At 28.7% G+C, this 27,700-nt stretch overlaps 1 protein-coding gene across 1 annotated transcript; it reads left to right on the forward strand.

The window, feature by feature from the left end:
• The first annotated feature begins 565 nt into the window (after nt 1-565).
• Nucleotides 566-27,542, forward strand: LOC132922398 (lysyl oxidase homolog 2). The gene is made up of 8 exons (XM_060985892.1): nt 566-953; nt 7,981-8,127; nt 8,305-8,510; nt 8,922-9,006; nt 13,985-14,230; nt 19,156-19,414; nt 25,102-25,354; nt 26,436-27,542. The coding sequence occupies exons 1-8, from the start codon at nt 695-697 to the stop codon at nt 26,556-26,558; spliced, it is 1,578 nt and encodes a 525-aa protein (XP_060841875.1). The 5' UTR covers nt 566-694; the 3' UTR covers nt 26,559-27,542.
• Nucleotides 27,543-27,700: the final 158 nt, after the last annotated feature.

Consider the following 27,700-nt stretch of genomic DNA (forward strand, 5'->3'; position numbering starts at 1 on the left):
AACCATGACCTATTCTCTTTTAACGGCACAAACTCGAAATGTAAAAAATACGTTCCATACAGGGTGATTTCGGTAACAGTAGCCATTATACTATAATATAGACCGTGTCTACATCCTCATACTGCCATCACCCATTCGTAGTCGGCGTAGTATCACAATAGTTGTAAGACCAAGTCCTGACACACACTATTCTCAATGGACTGGCTTTACACCTCGACCGGAACTGACTTTGATAATATTATATACTATTATATTATAATGGTATCTTGCTAGGGTGAATTTATTATCACGAACCGTGCGATAACTGCACATTCCGGATATTTCAGATTTAAATTGGGATCTTAAAGCACACGCAATGGCTGTTTTACATTTTAGAATTCGATTGAATCGTAGAAAGTAAACATACAATAATCATAGTGTTTGATATCATACTGTATATACTGTACATACTGGAGTGTTGATCTAGGTGGGCGACAGCTGCAGTCGACTGTGTGTGAATTGTTCAATTATTTTTCAACATCTTACGATAATATTCATTCTAGGATTCATGTGCAATTGGTATTGATGGTGGGAACAAAAATCCGAGACGACATATCGGTTTCGTCCTGCAGACCGCACAGCGATCGACACAGTATCACGCCTGTCTCACTGCTGAAGCATCAACCGGTCCACAGTAGTTCGCACATAATACGACATGATCACCGCCGCGACGTCGGGTTGCCGCGATCGCGATTTACGGAAGTCCAACGGTCGTCGTCCGGCGGCGGAGGTGATGATGGTTATATTCATGCTAGCGCTGGGGCTGTTATCGCTACTTGAGCCGGCGGTCGATTGTCGACGGGCCGTCAAGCACAGACACCATTGGAGGGCGAACTTGATCAAAAACTATTTGAAGAACCACAAGAGTCTCGAGGGAATGGTGAGACTAGTCGACGGCGAATCCGAGTACGAAGGTACCAATTAATATTATTAGAAATTATTATGATTCACAAATAATACAAATACAAATAACGATACGCGCATACCTTAAATAGTTTAAAGATGTATTTCTTGACAAAACGTATAATTTAATATTGATTTTGTATCCTTATGTATTGAAATGATAACTTTATTTTTTTTTTTTTAATATTTCACGGTAATATATTATTATTATTTAATAATAAAAATTAGTTTGTATTTAATTCCTTTTTCGAGTTTTTAATAACTTTTTTTTTTATATTTGGTTTTTCATTAATCTAACCATTTGAGTAGTATATATTATTATTTTGTTTTTAAATTCCAAAACAAAATCGCATTGAAAAATTAAACTATCCTTTTTAAAAAGTGTAATTATTATTAAATCAGGACGAAAAACGTTTTATTGTTGTTTATGCAAATCATAAAAATATAGATTTTCAGATATTTTAGTGTTTTTTTTTCTTTTAATTATTAGATTTATAGAGGTTTTACGTAAGTACTGTATAGTTGTAATGCAATTTGTTATTTGTTTATAACTATACCTTACTATACCTTTTCATGTTATGATGTTATCTTGTATTATATTTTCAAACCTTTAGTTATTCACTTTAGTCTCGGAAAAATGCTTCTTATAAATTGAAGTTACAACACATAGTTTATCATTTTTATCCATACTAAGTTCCTATGATAAAAAAAAAATTATTGACGTGTACAAAATAATTGACAGTAACTCATATTATTTAGGTCAAACAGCAGTGGTATAAATTATAATTTCAAAATACCAACTAAGTACTTGATGATACATAAATACTATAGGTACATTGTCTCGTATTATTAGCCCAAGGCACATTTAATTTATTGAGACGTTTTTATTTGCTGAAAAACAGATCAAACGGGACATGAATTCGAATGATATTATGCGAAATTTCGATTATAATATTGCTGTAAAGATGGATGAGATAAATTGTTGGTCATTTGTCATTATAAATAATAATATAAATAAATAAAATATGTACACATAAATTTAAATTATTTTCCTGTCCTAATAATATAAATTAGATCATACAAACAAACGTTCATTGATAATAATATGATAATAACATAAAAAAATAATAATAAAATATTATATAATAACAAAATTGAAAATAAATACTTATAAGTTATAGAAATATGGAAATGTGAAGTTGGGCTATATTTTAAATGGGATAACTTTTGGTGAGATGAACAAATAAAATAAAATCTAATCGCTAACGACTTATTTTTACAGTATTTTTAGGTTCGGAATAAATAAAATTTAGTGTACATACCAAGAATGCACGGTTTCCTGGTCATGGGAAATTTAAATGAAAGATTTTTTTCTAACTTATATTTAAGACCTGATTGATACGGAACTGATATAATTGATTCATATTCACAAATAGGACGTACCGAAGAGCAATATTTTAAAGCATCACGCGTTTCATTTAAGCCAGGAAAATTTCGATGAATGAAATCTAACATTTCGTTTGACCTGTTAACAGCGTATATAAAAAAAAAAAAAAACAGCCCTTTTGAAATGAGTCGGAACACCGCCGGGGAGTCGAGGCGTGCTGAAAAAGCGTTTACCGTATTTGGGAATGAGGTCTTTGTCGAATACACGTCATGTCGACACGTCCACGATGATAATATTCCACTGGCAGGTGCCTACATGATGTTACGTAATGAAGATACGTCGTATGGGATTTTAGACCATTCGGACCCAACCGCGTGGGCTGAGTGTTATTATATTATACAGGCGCCCGTCCCGCCGTCGTCGCGGTCGTCGTCATCCACACCGCCACCGCCGTCTGCGGCCGACGAACACCGTTCCCCGTCTGTAGTTTATTTCGTCAATCGTAAAAAAAGAAAACATATAATATATTACCCTCTTGGTTTTTATATAATATTAAAATATATATAAACGCGTAGACCGACACGACGCCACGCGTTATCGACGGGTCCACCACCACACACGTTATTATTATATTGTGTTGTGCGCGTCTCGCCGTCGTCGTAAAACGTTCCGACGATCCATATAGTTCATCAATCTTTACGACGGCCTTACGTAGTTACGCGGTACCCTATAGAGGTACCTATCCGAGTAAAATAATATTATATTCGGTACCGTATTATTATACTTATCAAACAATATTATATATTATAACGCTCGTGCGTAAGACGCATACGAAAACAACGGCATTGGCTCGCCCGTCTGCAGTTATACATTTAATTGAAATAACCAGCTAATAAAAAAGCGTAATCGAGCATATAGTGCTATTAAATAAATAAAATATGACACATCGTTATCGTGCATAATTGGTGGCGCTTGTGCTCCGTGGGATTATCAATTATTATCACAGTATTATCACAGTAATAATTTTTTAAACAAATGGCGTGAACAATATAGAATCTTGAAAATCCTCCAAATTTGGGGAATAGGGTCTTTGATAAATGTATTGTGTCCGTGTCCATTCCTATACCATATTATTTTAGTACGTTTTCGATTGTTTGGGTTTTGTCGAGCGAATGTATCATGTAGATCGAGTTTTAATTGGATACCATCAGGACCACAGTGCTGTACATCTAATAACTCGTAAAGATTTATAGTAACAATAATATTAGATCGGCTACGATTCGATTGTCGAGTCGCGTTTTGTTGCAATCGAGTAATTAATTGGTCTAATCGAAAACGCGACGGGGAAAATTGAACATTATTGAGTATAGATGAGATAATAGGTACCTATTTGTACCACAGTATTGTACGTATTGTATAAACGTAACTAAAATTAACATATAGTCCAGGACTTAAATCACTATGTGTTGGTGATTATTATTTATTTATGTATCCAATGGATGCGTTTGCTGTAGAAACAATAATAGATTACGCTAATGATGACATTTAACATCTTATGAAAAATTATAGGTATAAAATTATCTTATCAAATACTTAAATTATTTGAAGAAAAAAAATGTTGAAACATATTTTAATATATTAAGCTAACCATGGTAAATATGAATGAAGCAACAACTATTATAACAAATGGAATATTTTGCTTTCTTATAACAGTAATAAAAAATGTTGATAATTTGTAATTTTATTGCAATTTTATTTTATTTTTTTGCTACATATTATCATGCATAATAATAGATTTAAAAAAATTAGTTATTTTCTTTTAAATTATCAATTATTTGAATTATTTTTAAAATACGGATTGAGTTTAAGACTTAATTTTAGATTTTGAACTTGGCGATGAATGTATTGATTTTACAATGATGTGTGTATTTTTCTGACTGCCGTTTTTCTAACGTACCTATTAGGACAGTAAAAATGCTTTAATAATATTTTTATTTTTTTTTTTGTTAAATTCTCAGTACTTCTATTAATGATAAGGCAATACAGACATTTTTACGCTAATTAAGTTTTCGAGAAAATTAATTTTTTATCTTGTTATAATTCCAAAACAACTAACCATAAGAACATGACGCTTTCTTTAAGTGTTTATATAATAAAATATTTTCTATACATGGTTTAATTTTAAAAATATATCGAATCTTTTTGAACTATTTATATAATATAATTGAAATTTTCATTTTTTTCCCTATACATGTCTATAAAAAGTATTCGATTGTTAAAATTATTAAAAATGAAATACAAGGTCTCACATATTATGTAAAATGTTTTTTTTATCTGTATACAATTATTAAAAATATATATGTGTATTGTGTATATGCCGCAATATTTTTTTATATACATTTAAGTTTAAATCTTTACAAAATAAAAATCAAAAAAAAATCACAAACCACAAATATTTTGTAAAAAAAACTTATAAATATTTAATGTTTATAACGAAGGTTTGAAAATGTAATATAATATTCCTCATAAGTATTTCATACTGGAACTAAAAAATAAAAAAAGTATACAATTACAATAATTTTTCAAAGTTTTTGAAGAAGTAAAAATTTGATAAAAAAAAAAAATACTTATTTTAACAATTAATAACAATGTTAATTATTTTCATATAGATCAAAAACATTATTCGTGGAACTTAAAACTTTTACTTTTATTGTTATGAATTTTACTATAATATTATGAAACTACATTTTTTATTTATATTATGAACCTAGTTTTACTCTTTTACGGTTTTTACTGATTAACAGAAAGATGTTATTAAATTATGAGTTTTATAAATCGATATAATATAGTATTATTATAATAATTAAATTTTAATAATATAATCAATGCCATATTTTCGGAAAAAAATTATATTGACATATCGTAATATTAAAAGTAAATTCATGAATTTAATAACTATATCTAACCGATATGTTATGAAATATACTTAGTGACATAAGTTGACAGTTTGTGTCTCTGCTCACAGTAAGTATCAATGATTTTCATATACCTAAAATGATATAACATTGAATTCAAATTTAACACACTCATAACCGTGATCCAATCAACACCTTATGTACAGAAAAAAAGACATCCATTTGTCTACTTTTTTTTGTAAGTTTTTGATAGACCACAAAATACATAAATTATAATATAGTATAATATTATCTATACGAATTTTCAAAATCGCGACTTTCTAATAAAAATAAATTGATAGCTAATAATTAACTTGAATTTTAGATTTTCAAATAAATTATAATCCTGATGTCCTATATTATGATATTATGTATTATGCAGAATAAATTTGAATGTATTTATGTTCAATATTTAATAAATAGTTTATCTCCTATAAGCGCTTATAGTTAAAGGAGCGGTAAATATTCGTACATTATACGTTCGTGGGATGATAAAATATTTCTCCACCTCACCACCTCGCACCACTAAACTTTTAGCGATTACTTATATGATATATAGCTACTAAACTATTTGATCAATAAATAAGGTAGGTAGCACAAAATTTAAGCAAAATTATTCTGAATTATTTAGGTACTTCCGTCGGTAACGGTAGGTGAACAACAGCTTAGAAAATATAGAATTTAATAAGTATATAGGATGATTCACCAAATATTCTCACCCCCATTTTTCCTTTTACGATTTATTTATTCAAACTTTGATTTTTGGAAGTTTTAAATAATATACATAAAAACCATATTCTAAACATTTTGAGATTTTTGCTCTACTTACTGCAATATTGTCAATTCATTGTAGACCCTACATCTTATAAATATATTATTATTTATTATATACTAGTTATTATCCTTAACACACAAAGTTAAATAACTCATAAAATACTCGTTCGAATTATTTTGGTTTAAATATATCAATATTTTCAGTAAAATTATCCATTAAACATGTATTTAAAATTACACAATTATATTATGTTATAAACTGTTATGAGTATAATCAGCAGATTTTGAATATTTAAAATCATAAAAATAATTTCAGTGACTTGTATATCTAGGCATACTAACTTTAAAAGATGGACCAGGTAATAGTAAAATAAATACACAGATAAACAACTGTACAAGAAATTCTATTTCTGATTAATCAGAATTTAATAAATGTCTTATTAAATGAAAAAAACGGGTTTGATCATTTGTGGAGAACAACTGTGTAATATATCAATTGAGTATAAATAAAATCACCGTTTATTATCGTATATAAACGATACAATGTAAACATAAAATAATAATATCATTGTCAAATAAAACCGTGACGGTTCACTATTGGTCTCGAAAAAATAAAATGGATTCGCGTTCGTCGTGCGGAACAATAAAAGAGCTAGTCGACGTGTGCGGTGCGGTGCGGACAATTGATATATATATATTTATGATATTAATATTATTTATCGCGTACCGGGATCGCGAACGTTAAGAGCATATAATACAATCACTACACGAAGCGGGTGTAATCGAAATACGATTACGCGGTCCTGGACGGTCGTAAAAGCCGTCGCAGTTGGCCTCGCACGAGCAATTCGATTTTTATAATATTATTACAATAATATAGTAAAGTAATAATATAATCGCGAGGTGAACCTAACCGCGGGTTACGATATAGTGGTCGTAAATACGGAAAGGCAGGCGTGGCGTATCAAAATCCCATATGGCATTATTGTATGATATGTTTTATATTCATAGGTACCTATTATACGACTCACACGCTTCACATTTAACGATATACCTACACAACTCATGGTTTATATATTTTATTTTTTTACGTCGATTCAACAATATCAGTTTCTGTTATTATAATCGTTTATGTTTCAACCGGAAACCTGTGTGACTGATGTGAGGTGCTTGCTCAATAAGACGCACATTAGGACTTAATCGATTACAAAAAAAAAAAAAAAAATCAATTTACAGCATCAAGAAACGTAGTGGTCCTTTGAATAATTTGACATTTAATATATTGTTCTCTAGATATATAACTACGTAACTACATTCGTCGATTGCAAGACGCCAAGATCACAACGTTGTCATCATTAGTTTAGAGCACCTTCTTTGAATTTGTTCTCAAGTTAGTACTTGTAGTAATTTTCTCGTTGTCTTTTATTTAATTCTAATTGTTGAATTGAAGTTCATGTATTTTAAATGCAGTCTTCAGTTGAAATACGTGCAAAAAAATACACAGTGACAAAAATGTCGAGGATTGAAATGACGAGACTCCTCATAAACTTATCTGAATATTTAATATTATTAAACTGTTTAAAAGAATGCACAACTATAAACATATAGTTTGTATAATTCTTTAATGCATTTTTTCGGTATTAGAATTACTAAAGTTTTGATAAAAAAAAAATAACGGAGTACGAAATCGAACATTATTAATGTATAATATTATGTACGTCAAGAAATTTTTTCTATTTATATGTTCAACTGTCGTGGAATTATGGTAAATTAATAATTACACACGAGTAATAACGATAGACAATAGTTATCATATTATATAAAAAACGGTTTGAAAACATTTACATACCTTATGTGCCGATCATATAGATGGTCATGGAGATCTTAATTTTCAATTATTAGCTTTTCTTTTTATTGTTACAGGTAACGTGGAGATCATGCACCTTGGAAAATGGGGCGCCATCTGCGATGACGAATGGGATGCGCGGGAAGGCCAAGTGGTGTGCAGACAACTCGGTTACAACGGCACGTCGAGGGTTACGCATAGTTCGCACTTCGGTCAAACAGCCAGTAATGATGATAAAAACGTCATAATATTATAAAATAATAATTATTATTATTGCCTATATTATGATGACACCTAAACGAATTATATTGATATTATATTATTATTATTATTATTATAGTTATATGTGGGCGGAGACTAACAACTATTAATAATAACGGTTGTAATTGTTTTTCGTGCAGGAAAGTATTGGATGGACAATACTCAGTGTGGCGGTCAAGAGATGGAAATTTCTGAGTGCCGGTTTGATAGTTGGGGCGAGAATGATTGTGATCCGTCCGAGGCAGCTGGCGTGGTGTGCGGTTCACCGGAACCCGAAAAGCCCAAATACTCTGTGCCTGCAGTGACGGTTTCGGCAAAAAAAGTCGTCCGAAAAAACAGGATCAAAGTAATGGCAATTATACCCTTTTATTCACTTTTATACCTTAATCATTTTAAGCCGTTCGCCATGTACTGTATTATTGATTTTTGAATTTAATTTCACTTTTCGACATTTATATCGCAAATATTGATTCTTATATCGTCACGACTTATCTATTATACATAATTTAATATTATATCGTATTTGGCCGATAAACTTATTACCGATAGTCACGGCTATCATACGATTTTGAACTTTTGATAAACTAAAAAAATATTATATAATCCCCCCCCAAAAAAAAAAATGCTGTATGGAAATTGTAATGAAAAATATTTCAGATTGTTACATAAATTAAAAATTATTATTGTTATAGTCTTGAACTCATAAAAAAGGAGTTTGGATTATAGAAAATGAATTTATTTTATTTTTCATGCATAGGACACTTCGGGATCGGATATTCAATTGCGATTGGCTGGAGGCAGGACATCGGAAGAAGGCAGAGTGGAAGCAAAGACTAACGACGGTATGTCGAGTCACATATTTGTATAATATCATTATTATCATTCGCTAACAAAAATTCTATATATACATTTTAGTTTATCGAAGAAAATACTACAATGGATATATATTGTATATATTTTGTATATTGTTTTGACAATTGTTATATAATTAGTTCGAAAATAAGTCATTGGTAAATATTTACAGTTCGTTAGTGTTGTTCGTTATTTGCCTTAATTCCAAAAGAGTAGTTTTTAGTATCTTTAACATTTGAACATTTTTTACGATATTTGAACGAAAGCGCATATTTCTGTATATTTTACACCTATAAATAATTACATCTAATACAAGTAATATAAATATTAGTAAAAAAAAAATATATATTACAATTATTTTAGAGTTCGTTTTATATTTTTTTTAAAATAAAATTACTTTACGTCTACCTATTTGTACAGTCCACTTGAATTGCTTATTTGATTATTTCTATTGACACGAATCGTTTTTTTATTAGCTCGTTCGTATAAAAGTCGGAATGTTTAACGCGCAGACTATTCTGTTTCATTTTGTCTTTAATAAAGAAACCATAAAATATAAAGTAACTATAGGGTGAAAGTTTTTTAAATGTATTTTTATACGATGCGTAAAAAGTTATTTAATACATTTTTAAAACATCTACATTGTTTTCGACAAATGCATCAAATATTCAATGCAATTAAAAAAACCATTAATTTTAAAGTGATAACGTAAAATTATCTTTACCAACAATCATGATTCTTAAAATATAAATTATTTTGTGAGTTTCAGTATAGTATAAGATTGTATCTCGTTGACTACTAATATTGTTTCACAAATATATACTGCCATAGAAATTTGAAGGTAAGACAATTTCTAAATCACGTTTTCTATTCAATCGAAGTTGAATCTATGTAATTGTATGTTAACTGCGGGTTATTTGTATTGAATGCAAAAAGAAATATTTTAAAAGCAAATAAAATATAATAAATCATATCGCGGTGGTATGAAACAGAAATAAAAGCACAATAACGTAGAAAATTATTCGGAAATAAAGTAGGTAGCTATTTTAAACGCTGTAACAATTAAAAAGTGTTGAGCTTCTGCAACGTAGATATTAGTTAATTAAAAATGAAGGTCTATTAAATTCGTTTTGTTTGGCCATAAGCCTAATTATTATTAACAAATGCAATTTGTTCCCTCTCACAACGCTGACTAAGTGTTCTTGTCGAACTTCAAGCGTTAACTAAATTGTTATACTCTGTAACGTTACTATATTCTAATGAATATAGTAACGTTACAGAGTATAACTATTTATTAAGGCGATACTGTCCCCCTACCCGTTTTCTGCAATGAACAAATTTACAATATATCGACCATTACCATGGTAGCTTATAAATCTGCCGAATTTCGCCTAAATGATTATTACCATAACAAATATCCTAAATGTTTAACAAAGTTCAAATCCTTTGAAAATGTTCATCTACACGTCAGAGATTGAGATAAATGTACCACACTCAACGAAATACGTTAAAAATTATACAGAAAATCATATAATAATGATATATTATAAAAATATAATAAGAAATACAAAATAATTAGTTGATAAAATAGTTTCGTGTATGTAATTCATCAAATTACAATAAAATTATGACTCTTTATAGAATATATAGAATTTTTTTGCAATTTTGTAATTTAAATTCATGCGAAAATCGATTATTTTGAAATAGAAATATGTTAGTACGTTATAAACCTAATATAATATCGCTTAAATCAATAATAATACATTATTTGTTAGAATAAATTAATCATTCGGTCGTTGATATAAATTGAAATTACCACTGTATAGCGAAACACAATGCAATAAGGAATTTGCATAATCTAGACTTGCACAGGTTTTGTCTAACATAATAATGTTTCATTGCATCAAATAAACGTGGTTATCCTTTTGCCCAGCACACATATAGATACAACAGAATTGTAATAGAATAATAATATAATACTATGACACATTTTACTAAAAAATTATGGATGCACCATATTGTAATAATAAATAAAAAGATTTACCCTGTCACTGAATAGCGAACGCTAATGATTTATACTTTAATAACGCGTGCACCTTTACTGTTGAACATTTTGACTTGCGAACGTTCTATTATTTCTTTTTTTTAAACTTCACTGATGGACTTATAAACAAATATTATACATAATAATTTACTACGTGTAGAACCAATACTGCGATTATTTATTTTTATTTTAAAAAAATTACTTAATTTAGAAAAGCACTAGAAAAATTGTATTGAGTAATCATATCAAACGTGTAAACTTATTTTTTTAATAATTTATTATCTATAATTTCTTTTTTAACATTTTTAGTAAAATATTAAACGAATTCACGAATTAAGTTGCTTATACTTAAATATTCAATAAATCATTAATTCCCTTACGTTGGTTAAATACTCAAATCTTTTGGTAGGTACATATTAAGTCGTCATTGATTTGAACTAAAATCTGTATATTTTGTAAGAACTTAGAATTCATAATAAGGTTTTAAAATAAGCAAACATGATAAAAATATAGGACTTTATTTTTCGGCATTAACTGTGACTAGTATACTGCCGACCTCTTTCAAAGCCATAAAAAATGTCAACGTGAAAAACTATCGAAGAAAAAACAATCTCCAAAACAATACAGCTTTGACGTTAAATTTTATTTACAGTCATCTGTGGTGAATGTTTTTGATGTGTAGTGTTAGGTATAAAAAGTCCGATTTCGAGATCGATAAACGATGATAAAATGTTGCAATATTGTTTTTCGAGCTCAGCGGACGGCGTTTATTGTGGTTTCAAAATTATTATAAATTACAGTCGGTCACTTATATTTGTACGAAAAAAATGTCCGTGCCCTTCCGACTTCGTAACCGGGTAGCCGATTGCGAGATAAGTAAAAATATAACGAAAAAGTATAAATTAACGTTGTAGTCATTTTGTTTAATAATTTTTTCTCCTCCAATCGAATCGTAATATTGATAGAACGGCTAATATTATTATTATTATTATTATTATTATTATTATTATTGCTATTTAACGTTTGTAACGGTATGATTTTTAACTCTATCTGCTCTGTGAAATTCTACACTGCGAGTTTTTACTAAACGACCGTAGGTATATTTCACATCAATCCGTGTGCCAAATAAAAATCTGAATTTGGCGCGAATCGCTAAGGCGCGTACATGGAGACTTTAAAAAATAAACCAATTCAATAACAGTATTATTCAAATATGTGTCAGGCCGGTGGTGGATCGGATAAGTATAATATATCACTAACTTTTTGGTGACTTTGATAATATTTATATAGATACATGTTGTATTATAGTTATACTCACACGCGGGTGGACGGAGACGGTTCTTGATTGAGTTTTATTTATACTTTGGGACACGCGGCGTCACCGTACAGACATTCTTGCCGTCACGAGTTCCACGACTATATATACAGCATATTATACTTTCCAGAAGTTTTCGTTCAATTTGTTCAGGATAAAACTATCGAAAAAAGCACATCGGGTAAACATTATAAACCGAGACAAACAAAAGAAATTTGTCTGCTGATTTGTACGTAAGCACGTCACCTATATATATATATATACTCATATTATATTTGTAGGTCTTATATCGATGGCGTTTGATTCGGCCGGTGATAATAAATACATATAATATATATATATATAAACAACAAAATATAATATTGTGATATTATATAGTGTTATAAAGAACGCGGAAAGTTTCATTTCGACGGAAAATGCGATGGTAGAGGACGAGTTATCTTTAAAAGGAAAGGGAAAAAAAGTAAAAGAAAAGCTCGAGAGGAACGCGAGTGGGAATCGGGTTTTTCTCGCGCGAGTTGCGTTGATGGTTTCGGGGCGGTGGTGGTGCAGAAAGAAGGCTGTGGGAAAACAATGAGAACGGAACAGTGTGTATGTGTGTGCGCGTATATATTATAGTAGTAAATTCTAAAATGTTTTTCGAGTGTTTGGGAGGGCATGGGCATGCGAGAGGGTCGTTTTTGTTCTTATCGATTTTCAAAAAAAAAAAAAACTACTTGCTCTATATTATTACACAGAGAAAACCGTTATAGATATATATTATTAAAATATTAGACTGATACCGTATAGTAAATTATTATATAGGTGAGCGTGTCCTTTATACGTATATTTTATATATACAGAGTGATTCATTTACAGCTGATACTCACAATAGTAACATTGTTCGATTTTTTAAATTTTTTCTTAAAAATCGTAATTTTGCAAATAACACAGATGACGTTATAAAACTTAATTTTGGAAAAATAAATCCAATGTTTTTTGTTTTTTTATTTAATAACTATCTGTAATTCTCATTTCTTCATCTGATAAACAACACGAATAAAATATTTGTTTATAAAGTTGATAATGTATAAGTATTAACTAATGATTAAAGTTTTTTTTCTTTTATATAAATATTTAAAGTTTAGATTAGTTGTGTAATCATTAGTAATACCCTTTAAGGATGTACAATTTACACCAGTTGTATTAATTTTAAATAATTTATATAATTGTTTATAACATTTAACTATTTGTTCAATATTATATATTTTTTGTTCATTGATATTCTTGTAAGAGTATTTTTCTCGATAATTGATATCACGAAAATAATTTATGATCGCGTTAAGAGAAAAAACATACAATGACAAAATTTAGCCTTGGAATAACGTATAGTGAATACTATAGTTCTGACTTCACAAATAATTAAAAAGTTATAATCATTTATTATTTAAGTTCACAAAAGTTCACCGAAATGTTAATAAGTATTAAAATCAAAAATTAAGCCCTCCGTAGTTAAAACTCGAGCATTGTATTTTTTGTTCGACGAAAAATCATATATTATATTAATTGTTATTTTTGACGTTTGATCTTACCTAAATTAATAGTGTTTTTAATTTTGATGTCACTATAGGTTGGGGCGTGATATGCGGCGACGGGTTCGGAGTGCTAGAAGCGTTGGTCGTGTGCCGTTCCATCGGGCTTGGGTATGCAGCAGCCGCCTTCCAAACAGACCGGTTCGGTGGGCTGGATCTTCCAGTCGTGTTGTCGGCAGTCGAATGTGCTGGAAACGAATCGTCGCTTGCTAACTGCTATCACCAGCACAAGGCAACGTGTTCGACCAGGAAAGAGACGGTAGCCGCGGTCGTGTGTGTCCGAGGTGAGTGATTTTCGTCATTCATACAAATAGTATCGCCGCGCGCTTGATTAGGCACTGATTATAAATTATAATACATCATTATGTATAGAGCACAACGTGTTAAATATAATATGATTAACAAGAGTATCATCAAATATACGACCTTTTACTAGTTTGTTGGTGGTGTTTTCAATGCTGTTCGGATGTCAGACAGGCTTGCATGAAAACGTGCATTTTTTTAGGAATTATACCATTTTATGTACCATTTCTTACAATTTAAAAACCAGGTCGCTTGGGTGGTTTATTTTTTGCGAATTCAATTTTATCTCCAGGACGTATTTTAGGTAAAGTTATTTTCGATTCGATGAAATTTTTTATTAAACTATTAATAATGTTTTATGATTACAATAAACAAGAAATTAATATTTTTTTAAATTGTTCATTGTTATTCATGGCATTCATGCATAACTTTATTGTCTGCTAAGGGATCCTATATTAAAATTGGATATATATTTTTTTTAAACTGCTGTAGGGCATCTTTATTAAAATATTGTATATGTTAAGGTAAAAAATAAAATCATAATAAAATGATTATGTCGATTCATATTGTACCCATAATATAATCGCATACCGTTTTAGTTGTTGAATAGCCAGAATTAAAAAGCGTTAAAAATATAACAAATTGTGATGCATAAATAAATAGTAGCATCGAGCGTATAGTTGAATATTCGAGGAATGGTAATAAACATTTAGAGATAGAGAATTTGTGTTTAAAATATATGTGAACAACTGAAAAATAGTTGTCATGACCTATATATTTGTGAAATTAACCTACGGCAACGGTGTAATAGTTGTAGGTATTCGGAATGTATTTTATTTTAATTCAGTTAAAATATATATATTTATAATATAATTGCGTACTTTACATAACCCACTGTAAGTACTCGTCTAATTTAAAATTGTATTTTATAGTAAAACAATCCATACAAGTATTTTTTTAATTATATAAAACATATTACTATAGAAAAAAATCCAACATGTTGTAAAAAACTCTTCATTAAGTGTCATCGAAACAGTGTTGAAAATGTATTATGCATACATGTACATGAACAAATATGAATACTCACTACCCCTATATAATATGTAATTGTAATATATAAATATATTATATAATATATATATTTATTTATTAATGTTTTTTAACCAAGAGTGGGTACACATAATTTATTTACACTGGAATACATTATTGTATTGTTGCATTTTTTTTTTTTTAATTATTATTATTACTTCTCGTCAGAATGCGCAAAATAGTGAGTGTTTCATAAAATATACATTTTCAGTAGGTTTGAACACTGCAACTGAAAATGAGATGATGAGTTATTTTAATTTATTTTTTTGAATTGAATATTATTTTCCACGATGTGAGCTGGTCGATATTATACAATGTTAAAAATTGTCATTATCCTCGATAGTCAACCCCCCACGGGTGTTTTTATTTTGTTACAATATATTTTCGGATATTTGTATCGGATAAAAAATGTATAATATTTCACTTGAACAAAACTATTTAATGTGAAAGTACCAACTACTAAAACGCGTTTCATTTCGTAGCTAAGTACGCGGTCGACAACAGAATATACGCATAGTTTCTGTTAAGATTAATATTCACAAAATTGTTCCACAGAAATGGTTCAATATGTACTTACTATAGGTTTTACTAAGACTATATTAATGATTTGTTCAACGAAGTTCACTTATGATTTTAAAAACTATAAACTTTTCGAAAATATTATTTTTACATGATTTTATGTCATTAAAAATAATATTTTCATAAAAAAATTAATTTTTTATAATTTTATAGTTCTAATTTCTTAATATTTTACTTTTTTCAATGAACATTTTTAATTGACCACTCCAAAGTACAATATTTTTTGGAGTACTTCGATACATAAAATCGAATTTTGGACGAGTAGTTTATGTTTTAATTTATAAGTTTTAATGAGCAAAGTTGAGTGTTACAACAATGCATGGCAGTTATTACTCAACATGTTGTTTCACTATTCCACTTATCTAAACTTAAAATGTCTAATTTTAATTAATAAGCTATTTAATTTAGATTAGATTTATACGAATCAAAATATTCTGCTTAGGGATATATTGTGATTAAATATGTATGTTGTTATTAAAATAATTGTTAAGGATAATAAATAGGTACATCTTTCTTTCCAAAAAAATGTTCTCTTGTGATGAAAATACTTAAAAAAACGTTGGTGTTTTCAAAAATAATATGAGTGTTTTGCGTTAAATCGATCACCCTGCAGTATTATAGGTTGTGTCAAAGTACCAATATACCTATTATATTATTATTATTTTATAAATGGATATAATACCAAGTAGTTTGTCCAAGAATTCAGCAATAGAATATGATTATAATGATGTTAGGTATTTATATATATATATATATATATATAGGTAGGTACATTAAGCCATTAATGTGTTGAACTTAATGTTTTATGAGACGTATATTTTTATAACATGAACAATTTTCTATTATAGTAAATGCAGGTACAACCGTTGTAGTATAATAATCGTTAACCATATTATACGGTTCCATTTGGTACAAATTTATATCCTTACAATAAAATCATAATAATATATAGAGTTTGGATAATTATTATAAATATAATATGTGCGCAGCGAGTATGTACTAAACGACAATACAATGCTAGGCATGATTCTAGGCAATACTAATCGACGAAACTTTTCAGTCGAATGACGCGTATAACTATGACACAGAACGCAATAATAAGCCACAATTTGGAAATATGTTCCTCGAGTATTCTTAAAAATATATAGAATTGAAAAGAAAAATTATTATTAAACGGATGAATGATGATGAGTGTGCTTGGTGAATCAACCATGTATATATTTTAAATGTTTCGTTTTATGGGTTTTCACAATGATGACAGTTCGTTGTCGTTTGGGTTTTTTATTCATCGTAAATTCGCAATACATGGTATCAATTATATTTTATTAACAGCTGTCATTCCATAAAAAAATTTATTTCATGTAATATTACGAAGTAATAATCATATGATTTATCGACGAGGCGATGCCGATATGACAAACCCTTGGTGGGGAGTCAGCGGTCTGCAGTGGTGGCTTGGTGTTTCAATAACTACGTTATACTGCCGTGACTGACGGACCGTGTATTAAATATGAATGGCGACATTGGGACGGGTCCCGTTGGTTCTTAAATCAATTATTGACTATCCCCTGTGGCAGTTAATTTGAAACACCCGAAAGTGGCCTATCGGTCAGAATTAAATTTCCTCAGTCTCGTGTTTTTATTTTCACGTCAATATAATAATATATATATATATATATATATATATATATGCATTCTATATAGGTCGTCGGCAGCATTGGTGACGTTTTTGTCGAAAAACTTTGTAAAAGAAAGGAAGTCGAAACATTTGACGGTCCGTAGCGAAAATCACCCGACCACGCAACTCCCAAACTTGTTAAGTTGATTGCTTCGAACGAGTATCCTTTTTTCTTACCTATAGATTTTTTTTTCGGCGAAAACGTCCTCTGATCGAAAAACAGTAACGCGTATCTTTATATAGGTGACTTAGATAGGTATTCGGGTAGGTATATTATGCATAATGAGATAGTTTGAAAGTTTTGTCATCGAAAAAATATTTTGCGCAGGAACATTTTTTCCCCAAACAATATTCTATAACGTGTTGGTTTTTGCGTTGTGTATAGTTTGTCACGTTTTTAATAATAGTTTTTCCTCTGTTAAGTACTTACTAGTTATCTTTAGAAAGTGTTGTACATTATATTAATAAATTCATCATTATTCCCATTAATAAAACAATATGCAATAAACATATTATGTAGAAATCTGTTTTTTTTTTTTAAATTTAAATCATGAATATTATTTTAGTATTAGAACTGAATTAAATTTTTAGTGACTAGTGAGAATTCAATTTTTTATCATCAATTTACTATTCAGGTTTACAGATAATCGTCGAAAAACTTTTACAGTGATCGAAATATTGAGTTATATATATTACGTCTTCTATTATTATGTACATAGCTTAAGTACACATATTACTTAAGTGATTACATTTTTTTTTTTTTTTTGGTGATTTGTGAATATGTCTTAAATTATCTATAAGATATTTATCAAGCCGTAGGTATAAGGTGTAATTTTAAGTCTGCTTTTTTCCAAGTGGGAAAATGTCTTTATAAGGGTATCATTGTATTTTGTTTAAGTGTACAAAAGTGCTTCATAAAATTAATGAAAGTGTTCGAACGGTTGGCGAAGGTTGCTAATGATATTTAAAAGCTTTTTACTGGCTCGTTGTTTTCAAAGATCATCAGCAACAAGAATTTGGTGAGGAAACCAACATTTTTAATTAAAAACTTTTGTATTGGAATTACCGGAAACGCTTTTATACTAAATTTCGGGATTACTTGTCTTTAGGCTACACCTGGTATACCATGACATCGAATTATATTAGTTTAGGAAATCAATCAATTAATTAATTCTCAATTGCCAAAACCAAAAGTAGTACTCTCTGTAAATTAAAGCTTTGCCTAAGGAATGAGAAACAGAATAAATACTAGCACAGTTTAAAAAAAAATATATTATTGATTAGTTAATTTATATTAATTTAAGTTTCTTATTATTTCTTATTATTTTCACATGTTGAATGGATATTATAGTGGTTTTCAATTTTGCTTTATGGTCATGTACATAATATAATGTACAGAAAAATCGATATTTGATGATACATTTTTCTTTGTGACTTAGTAATTAATATAATATATAATATAAGTTATACTTAATAGGTTATTATGATATATATATATATATATCATTTTGCTTTGCATAGTACGTAAAATCAAATAACAATATTAATTGTTTGTCTCAGAAATGGCGGATTTGGCAGTGAACACTGACGAACTGATCAGATCGGCGTACCTGGAGGACAGGCAGATGTACTTCTTGCAGTGTGCTATGGAGGAGAATTGCCTGGCGTCGTCTGCGTACCAGCTCCGGCGAGACGAGATCGATTGGCACTTGATCACACGGCGGTTGCTGCGGTTTACCGCGAAAATCACAAATGTCGGTACCGCTCCGTTCCGGCCGGCCGTGCCAAAACATCTGTGGCAGTTTCATCAGTGTCACATGTACGTGTTAGACAGGCTATGCATAAACATGATGAACAAATTATAATAATATACAATATTATAGTTATTAAAACATGCAAATACTACAAGTCTCCGGCACCGCGTTTTGAGTGTTGTACAGACCGATGTTGTGAGCACGTTCGCCTAGTTATAGACTTTAAATTATGCGTTTGTTTGAACTTTGAATTTTTTGAATTTTCAAGTGTAAACAAGATGACCGTATTCTCAATTTATCATTATTATAGATTTCGCAAGGCGTTTAATAACTGCCTTGTTATGTATTTCACAAAACAAATACAGTTTTTCAAATGATTTAAACGAACGGAACTCGGAAAAATGAAATATTTCGGAGATAATATCGAATTATCATCATTTCATACAGCCGTTTTTATTTTCATTAGGTATTTTAAGAGTAGGGTCATATATATTCAATCCGGACCGGAGAAGGCATAATCTATACTTAAATCTGACGTTGTTGTTCGAGAAATTGTATTTATCAATTGTTTCATGAATAATCTAAAAATGTAATTTATTATTTCTGTTAGGTTTACTTATAATATTTACTTTTTTGTTACGTGATCATCGAATTTTGATTTAAAACCAGTGGCTGGTGCTCATTCTAGTATATTTTCTAAGGTGAGATGACAATTTTTTTTGAAATAAAAAAAAAATGTGTGATTAATGAAGTTTTAAACCAGGCCATCAGTCGGTAGTGGTCGAGGACGAATCCGAACGCTGAAATATTACGTTCAATCCGTTACAACCCAGACAAATAGCCAGTTGTACTTGTATAGTTGATGGGAAAAATGGGATTTGATACAAATTTGTTTTTCAATATCAGGATTTAAAATATAAAAATTTTTATTGTAGATTTTCACAAATATTTCTCATTGACGTGTAATTTTGTTTTATTTTTCATAAAAAATATTACTGCTACCAAATTTTTTTCACTTAAACACTATATAACTGATCCATATAGCGCTTGATTTTTTTTTTCATTGAAACTATCACGGTTTGACTACAAACTAAGGACATATCACATCCAATATTTTTTCAAAACGTACTATTATTTATACATGCAATCAATTCTTGACGGATAGTAGCTTCTGTTGTGTAAATGTAATATTGCAGTACCATAGCTTTCATTTTAAAAGGCATACAAAATACCGACTTACGATATTTGTTGAGCTTTCAAACGGACAATATTCGCCATAGTCCTTTTTCATAACGGCAGTAACATTTAAAATCAAAAAAGATAAAAAGGTCACGACGATATTATTGTATGTACTTATACGCACTGACTTATCGATGAGCTACGCGTGACCCAGTTTTTTAGTTGCTATAATTATTAAAAGAGCGTATGATTGTTTTTGAAATAGCAGACATTTGCAGATATAATGTTGATTGTAAAATTAATAATAATTTTTTTTTTAACATCGATTGAAACTCATAAGCATTAGTTTATGTTAATGTTTTTCACAAAATGTCCATAAATTAAGAATATATAAATGAGTTGTAATCATCGTTTAATTTCTTTTTATATATTTTTTACCATTTTTAATTTTTGTCTTTGAGATTATTTCGTTTGATTTAAAATTTTGGTTGATCAAAGATTGTGATACGAAAAATTTACATTACAAACGTTTCTTTTTATTTCTTGGGGTTCCCTTTGTTTTCTCTGATATCATTAAATATTTACCCGTTTTTTTATATAATAATTATTTTTTTTATCTTGAAATAAATATTCCTTTAGAAAAACTATTTTAATATAAACACAAGTATATTATTATTATGTTTTTTATTAAGTTTTGAAAATTTGATATGATGCAAAAATGTAATTGAAGTAGATTTTACGTATAGTTACATTGGTCATTTACTATAAAAAATGACATACATTTAAACTATTTATTACATACATTAGTTGTTATTAATATTTATTCATAAAAACGTAGTAATAAAATAACATTTAATCAATAAATTGAGAAACGAGAAATGTTAGAAAAACACGAAACAATATTTCTAAGTTTTATACAAGAGGGAAGCAAAAATAATGATCTATATAAGAAAAAAACTATAGTTATTATCAAAGTTAAAACATCAATACAAATATAAATTTAATAAATTACTATAATAGAGAGAACCTTAAAAAATGATAATAGTCCTAATTACATTTTATTATTTTATACAAGGAAAGTATTAGTCTCAGCAGAGAATAATTGGGTTACTTAACAAACCTTCTGAATATAATTAATAGATATTTGTAATTGAAAAAACCCGTATATTCGTAAATTTCATAATTCCATTTTCACCCTATATTATTCCATATTATATTAAATTCAAATGAAAAAAGTTTTAATTGAAAATCATGTTAATATTTCCATTTCCATTAAAATCGTTTTAATCGTATAACATAAAAGTTGTAATTTTAACAACTATGTAATAAAATGATAAATTAAAAAAAAATATGTTGTATTAACAATTATTGTTTTCGAGAAAATTAAAGTTTAAAATACTCTAGAAATTAATAATAACTAAACAAATTTAACAGAATTTGAGCTGTAGGTCATAGTAATAATTAATCGCATATACGATATCACAATGTTATATGTCCGTCTACACTCAATGCCGCTATAAAATTAAATTTAAAAAAATTTATATATATACGATTATAATTGAGGGTACTTTAGTAAATTCTAATAATATGTCTAAAGCGAACAGTGGTCATGACACAATGTATTATTATACATTACGAACGTTATTGATTTTCGGCGATAAACGGTACTGGAAAAATGTAAAACGAATCGCATTAACATCGAATACGGTATTGTTCACGACTCGTCTTCTTTGTAATAGGTATACCTACAGAGCTAAATTACACGTTCCTATGCGTTCGTACCGAGATCAAAATATAATCCAAGTCCCTTCCGACGAGTGGTTTTGGTGAGGTAGAGTGTAGGGCCCAACTATTTTAGTATGCACAGTGGTAGGCCAAGACAACAATTAAAACAAAAGTCCGTTGACGTATTATAATACGATGAATTGTCGATCACGCGCGTAGTTATGGACAGAAACATTCGTTCAACAGAAAAACAAATTGCGATAATATTATCATAATACACCGAGTGCATTATTACACGGACTCGTTATGTTTTATGACAATAGGTACTGATAATAATGATAAAAAAAAAACCAAATGTAATTTTGTCACGTCTAAGTAATAATAATATCATATTTATTACCCACCTTATATAAATTATTATTATGCTCGAGTTTAGTAACCGCCAGCTTCCAGTCACAGTATACAATTTAAATATGGAACGTACAATTAAGGAATGACAAATATTATAAATTAACCGTGGAAAAAGTCTTGTCCCGACAAATAATATATATATTTTTTAAAACAATTATTATACCTGTAGTATAATCATAATGATTCAAAAATAAACTATTAATATTGATTAAAACAAAAATTAACTAATAATATTTGTTAATTATATCTATTATTTCTGGGTGCAAGTTAATTACAGTAATTACACATATACAAAGTTAGTCGCCAAAGGTGCTAATCTATTTTTTCTTCAATGTTGAATATTAATTAATTAATGAGAATTTATTTTTTGGTATTTTATATAAACTTCAAGCCAATATTTTCAAATTTTTGAGATTTTTTATATTATTTAATAAGTATATCTTGTAACGATGAAAACGTCTGTTTTTGAAATGAGAATTCCCTTTTTTATTGTTAAAGATCCAGAATAATAAGTTTAAAAAAAACAAGGGCTATGAAAATTTAAAAATACTAATAACTGACTACTACTCTTTTATGACTACTTGTTCAAATTTTAAATTAGGTACAACATCTACATTTAAAAAAAATATCAATTAAATGATTTACAATAAAGAAAGCGGAGATTTCATTTCAAAAAAAGTTCTTATTGTCATATAATAATCTTTATGTAGTACAATAAATCTCAAAAATTAAAAAAAAAAGTCTATAAGTATATTTAAACATTCCAAAAATCAAAAAGTTCTTTACAGAATTAAAAAACTAGGGTAAATATTCTTAGTGAATAATTACTTTGTATACACCCACTCATATTTACAACAAAGTATATCATCTTAGAATTCACTAAAAATTTAATCAAATTCTCATTTTTGGAATATTTAAATATATACCTACCTAAGAGTTATATTTTAAAATATTAATTTTTTTTTATCATTTAAGCATGCATTTAGTAGTATTACAAACTTTTTTTTGGAAACAATCCTTTAATATTAAAATAATAATTAACTAGATAATTATTTGGAAATTTTAATTAATTTTAATCAAAATTGTTTAAAGTTATATAGGTACTACTATTAATAATTATTTTAATGATACAATTAATATATAATATATTATGTGTATTTTTTAGAATAGTACTTATTATATTCGGATGAGTTTTACAAATTATACAATTTCAAGAAATAATAACTATTATTTTAAAACCACAGCCCACATAATATTTTTTTAATCTGTTATCGTGAACTATTGGGCAGTTAGAATATGTTTAAAGATTGATTTCCGTCTATGGTGGTATGGTTGACTAGGTTTTACGGTGTCCACCACAATGTACATGATTTACGATAACAATAATACAATATAATGACAACACTAATACAATTTTATGTTTATTATTGTTGTGGTTTTCAATAAAATGCGGTCGATCGGGTTTACTACAGTGGTTCGTACTTTACAAGTGCAGCCATCAGAACATTAGCACAAAAAAACAATTTTTATTTTTAGATAATCCAGCTTTAAAGTTTAAGATGATAACACAAATAGTTGTATATATATATAATTTTACGTATTGACAAACATATAACATATTGTAAACAAATCTAGACAAGTGCATTGACACGATAATGCAAAATTTACCATAATAAATCATAATGTGTCACTCAAAAGAAGCAATTTTATTGATGAATTACTACACCAATATTTTATATAATTCTCTGAAAATGTATACTCACACTAACTGTTCCGTTTGTCAGGAAAAAATAAAAAAGTTTAGTTATATTCTATAACTATTGTAGTTTTGTACAACTGGCCAGATATATATATATATATATATATTGGTGTGGGATTTATGGTTTTCTAAGGATTTTACGTGACTAATACCAGAAAGGCTTTTTTCTAGTCACATATTTTCCGACCTCCGACACGGCGTACATAATAATATACTCCGAGGATATTGAATTGAGGAAACGTAAAATATTTTAATATCGTCCATGTGGTTATTTTCCACGACGTTGCATATTTTAATACAATAATATTGTTAATGATGTGCATGCATTTTTATTGTTTTTTTCGTGAAAATATAAACATTAAAAATATAGTGCGTTTAGTATAAACTATAAATACAAACAGCGGTTTGAGTTTGTATGAATATAATACAATAAATAGGTTACTCATAATATTATGAACAGAGAAATGTTTGTAATGACAACGATTGGAGTTACAATTTTTTCAATAATATATTTTTTTTATTTCAAATCCATATCGAAATGCGTTTGTTATTGATTTTTAATATATTTCGTGATACGTGTAGCAGACAATAATAATCCAAGATGAATATAATCGTTTAGAAAAGAAACCTATAACACTACTTACCTTAATGGTCACTATAATAATATCGTTTCTGCAGGCACTACCATAGCATGGAAGTATTTGCCACTTTCGACGTGCTAGACGGGGGTGGAATGAAGGTTGCCGAAGGACACAAGGCGTCGTTTTGTTTGGAAGACAACCAGTGCACGGACGGCGCTAGGCCAGCCTTCGCGTGCGCTGATTACGGTGACCAAGGCATATCGGTCAACTGCTCGGATATTTACCGGCATAACATCGACTGTCAGTGGGTGGACGTAACTGACCTGAACCCAGGGCTATATACACTCAAGGTAAGAACGCTAAATACTGTGAATCGCGTAAACGGTTATGATGTGGTAAATGGTAATTGATTCGGTTGTAAAATCGGATTAATTCGATTTTGTATCGTTCTAGAAAACAGCAATTTTTACATGATGTGAATGATTAGAAGAAGAAAACAAATAACATATTTCTTATGATTGTATGTGGTTTTTAAAACTCAATTTTTTTAAATATTTTTGAAACCGGAATATTTCAATATACACATTAAATAACCGATTTACTAATTATAATAATATTATACTGTGAGTTATTAAAAATAACGAAATGATTAACGCCTTAAGTATATGTATATAGTATATACTTACTTGAGTTATTTTCTCTGATAACGTTGTATTTATTTATCTTAATAGTTGTTCGACCGATCTTTCCGTTTTTATCATATTATGACATGCAGTGACTATTACTGTTAGAAATGGCGTGACTAGACAAACAATTTTTTAGGGATACTATGAAAACTGTTCATTAGTCGACTAGCAGTGTAATAAGTATTGTAGACGTATGACTGAAAACTTTAAATAATAAATAAAATGTATATTAATGTATATATTTATATATTATACATATTATATTATAGACAGGTATACACGAATTATCGATTTCAGGCACCTCCACTCCCTCTCACCATGCCAATATTTATATAATTTTATATATATATAATTAATATGTTACCAGCATGCTTTCACCGCGATTACCATTGCGGTTATTGGATGATTGATTAATATAATATATTTCTATGAATAAATTATATTTATATGTTGATAAATTGCACGTTCATATACTTATGTAGGTTTCTGTTTTCCTCAAACGTCGGTAAACGAAAATTTCCACTACTATTGCAAATCTATATAATAATATGCTGTCATCGGAAAACACTTGTTTTCGCTAGTCGACTACCAACTCACTGTCTTCTACACTCGTTTGCAGAGCACATAATATTATTATTACATGGTCTCCTGCCCGTGACACCGTAATTGAATTGAATCGAACGAATACAATATAATAATGTGTTATACGTTATAACGTCAAGACACGATGTTTTTATCGTTACAGGTGTCTGTCAACCCTGAGCACAAAATCCCGGAGATGACGTACGCCAACAACGCGGCGGTGTGCTCCATGTTCTATTCCGAGACGTTCGTGAAGATCCACGACTGTGTCCTACAAAATCCGTAGCGGACAGAAGTTTCGTCAACACCGCTGTTTACATCGATTACGCGTTTGTATTATAAATCTCTATATCAGTGTGAATCCGTGTAAACCAATATATTTACACAATATTATAAACGTATTACGTGTACTACACCGTATCGCAAAAATGGTTCCCAATTTGTTTTTGAATAACTGTACATAGCTCCGGTGCACAATCAATAATTATTTAATATCACAGTTTTCGCAATCGCCTAAAAGTTTGCACATCTAGTCGTTCGTATACATACACCGATTTTACGTGATCTACACCTGTTAACGAAAACGAATAATTGCGTACAGGACGAATAACCCAATCATTTTTTTTTTTAGTTAATATTTTTGATATTGAATCAACTATGAAATAATATTTTAAAAACATGCACTTTTTTATGTTAAAGTTACCCATATCGTAAATATTATTATTTTCAATTTTCAATTTAATAAAGTTAATTAAAAAAAAATTGATTTAAAAGTTTTTACTTTATGTTGACATCAACTAAGAAGTAGATAGAAATAAAAACTTCTTTTTCCTTTTGTAAATCATGATTAGTTAAAGTTTTTGAACTTTTTGTTATTAGATAAGTATTTATATATATTTTAACATTTCAATTTAAACAAATGTATCTAACTATCTTTAATGTAAGAATGTAATGCAGTTATTAGAATCACTAATGTTAAAAATTAAAGACGATAAACTTATTATACAATACAAAAAAAAATATTTTTATCAATATAAAATTAAATAATAACTTTTTAACAATTGTAATGGTTAAAATATGCATAAATTCGATTATTTTTATAATTATTTTTTTTATTATTATTATTATTAAGACCCTCGGCCATTGAGTTAATAACGCACCTATAGGTTGTATAAGTTTTTAGCATATAATACATTATGTATTATTACACTTTAAATTCAATGAATTGTATACGAAATAATAAAAGTCAAATAACTATTTTTATACCATCCATCGAGTTTAAATTTCTAAGAACAAACACTAGACATTTTCGTATAACATTTCATTGTAAAAATGGCTTTTACATTTGATTTATCTTAGATTAACTGATTATTAATTATAGAAAGGAAAACTTTACAACCTCGTTATACTTAGTTGTGCGTTAATCGT

This window comes from Rhopalosiphum padi, chromosome 2 (genome assembly GCF_020882245.1).
Source record: "Rhopalosiphum padi isolate XX-2018 chromosome 2, ASM2088224v1, whole genome shotgun sequence".
Classification (NCBI taxonomy): domain Eukaryota; kingdom Metazoa; phylum Arthropoda; class Insecta; order Hemiptera; family Aphididae; genus Rhopalosiphum; species Rhopalosiphum padi.

Excerpts from the sequence above, each read along its gene's own strand:
- LOC132922398 (XM_060985892.1), top strand. The coding sequence starts at position 695 with ATGATCACCGCCGCGACGTCGGGTTGCCGCGATCGCGATTTACGGAAG. Across the intron at positions 14,231-19,155 it reads CGCGGTCGTGTGTGTCCGAG|AAATGGCGGATTTGGCAGTG; the intron begins GTGAGTGATTTT and ends TGTTTGTCTCAG. Across the intron at positions 19,415-25,101 it reads CAGTTTCATCAGTGTCACAT|GCACTACCATAGCATGGAAG; the intron begins GTACGTGTTAGA and ends TCGTTTCTGCAG.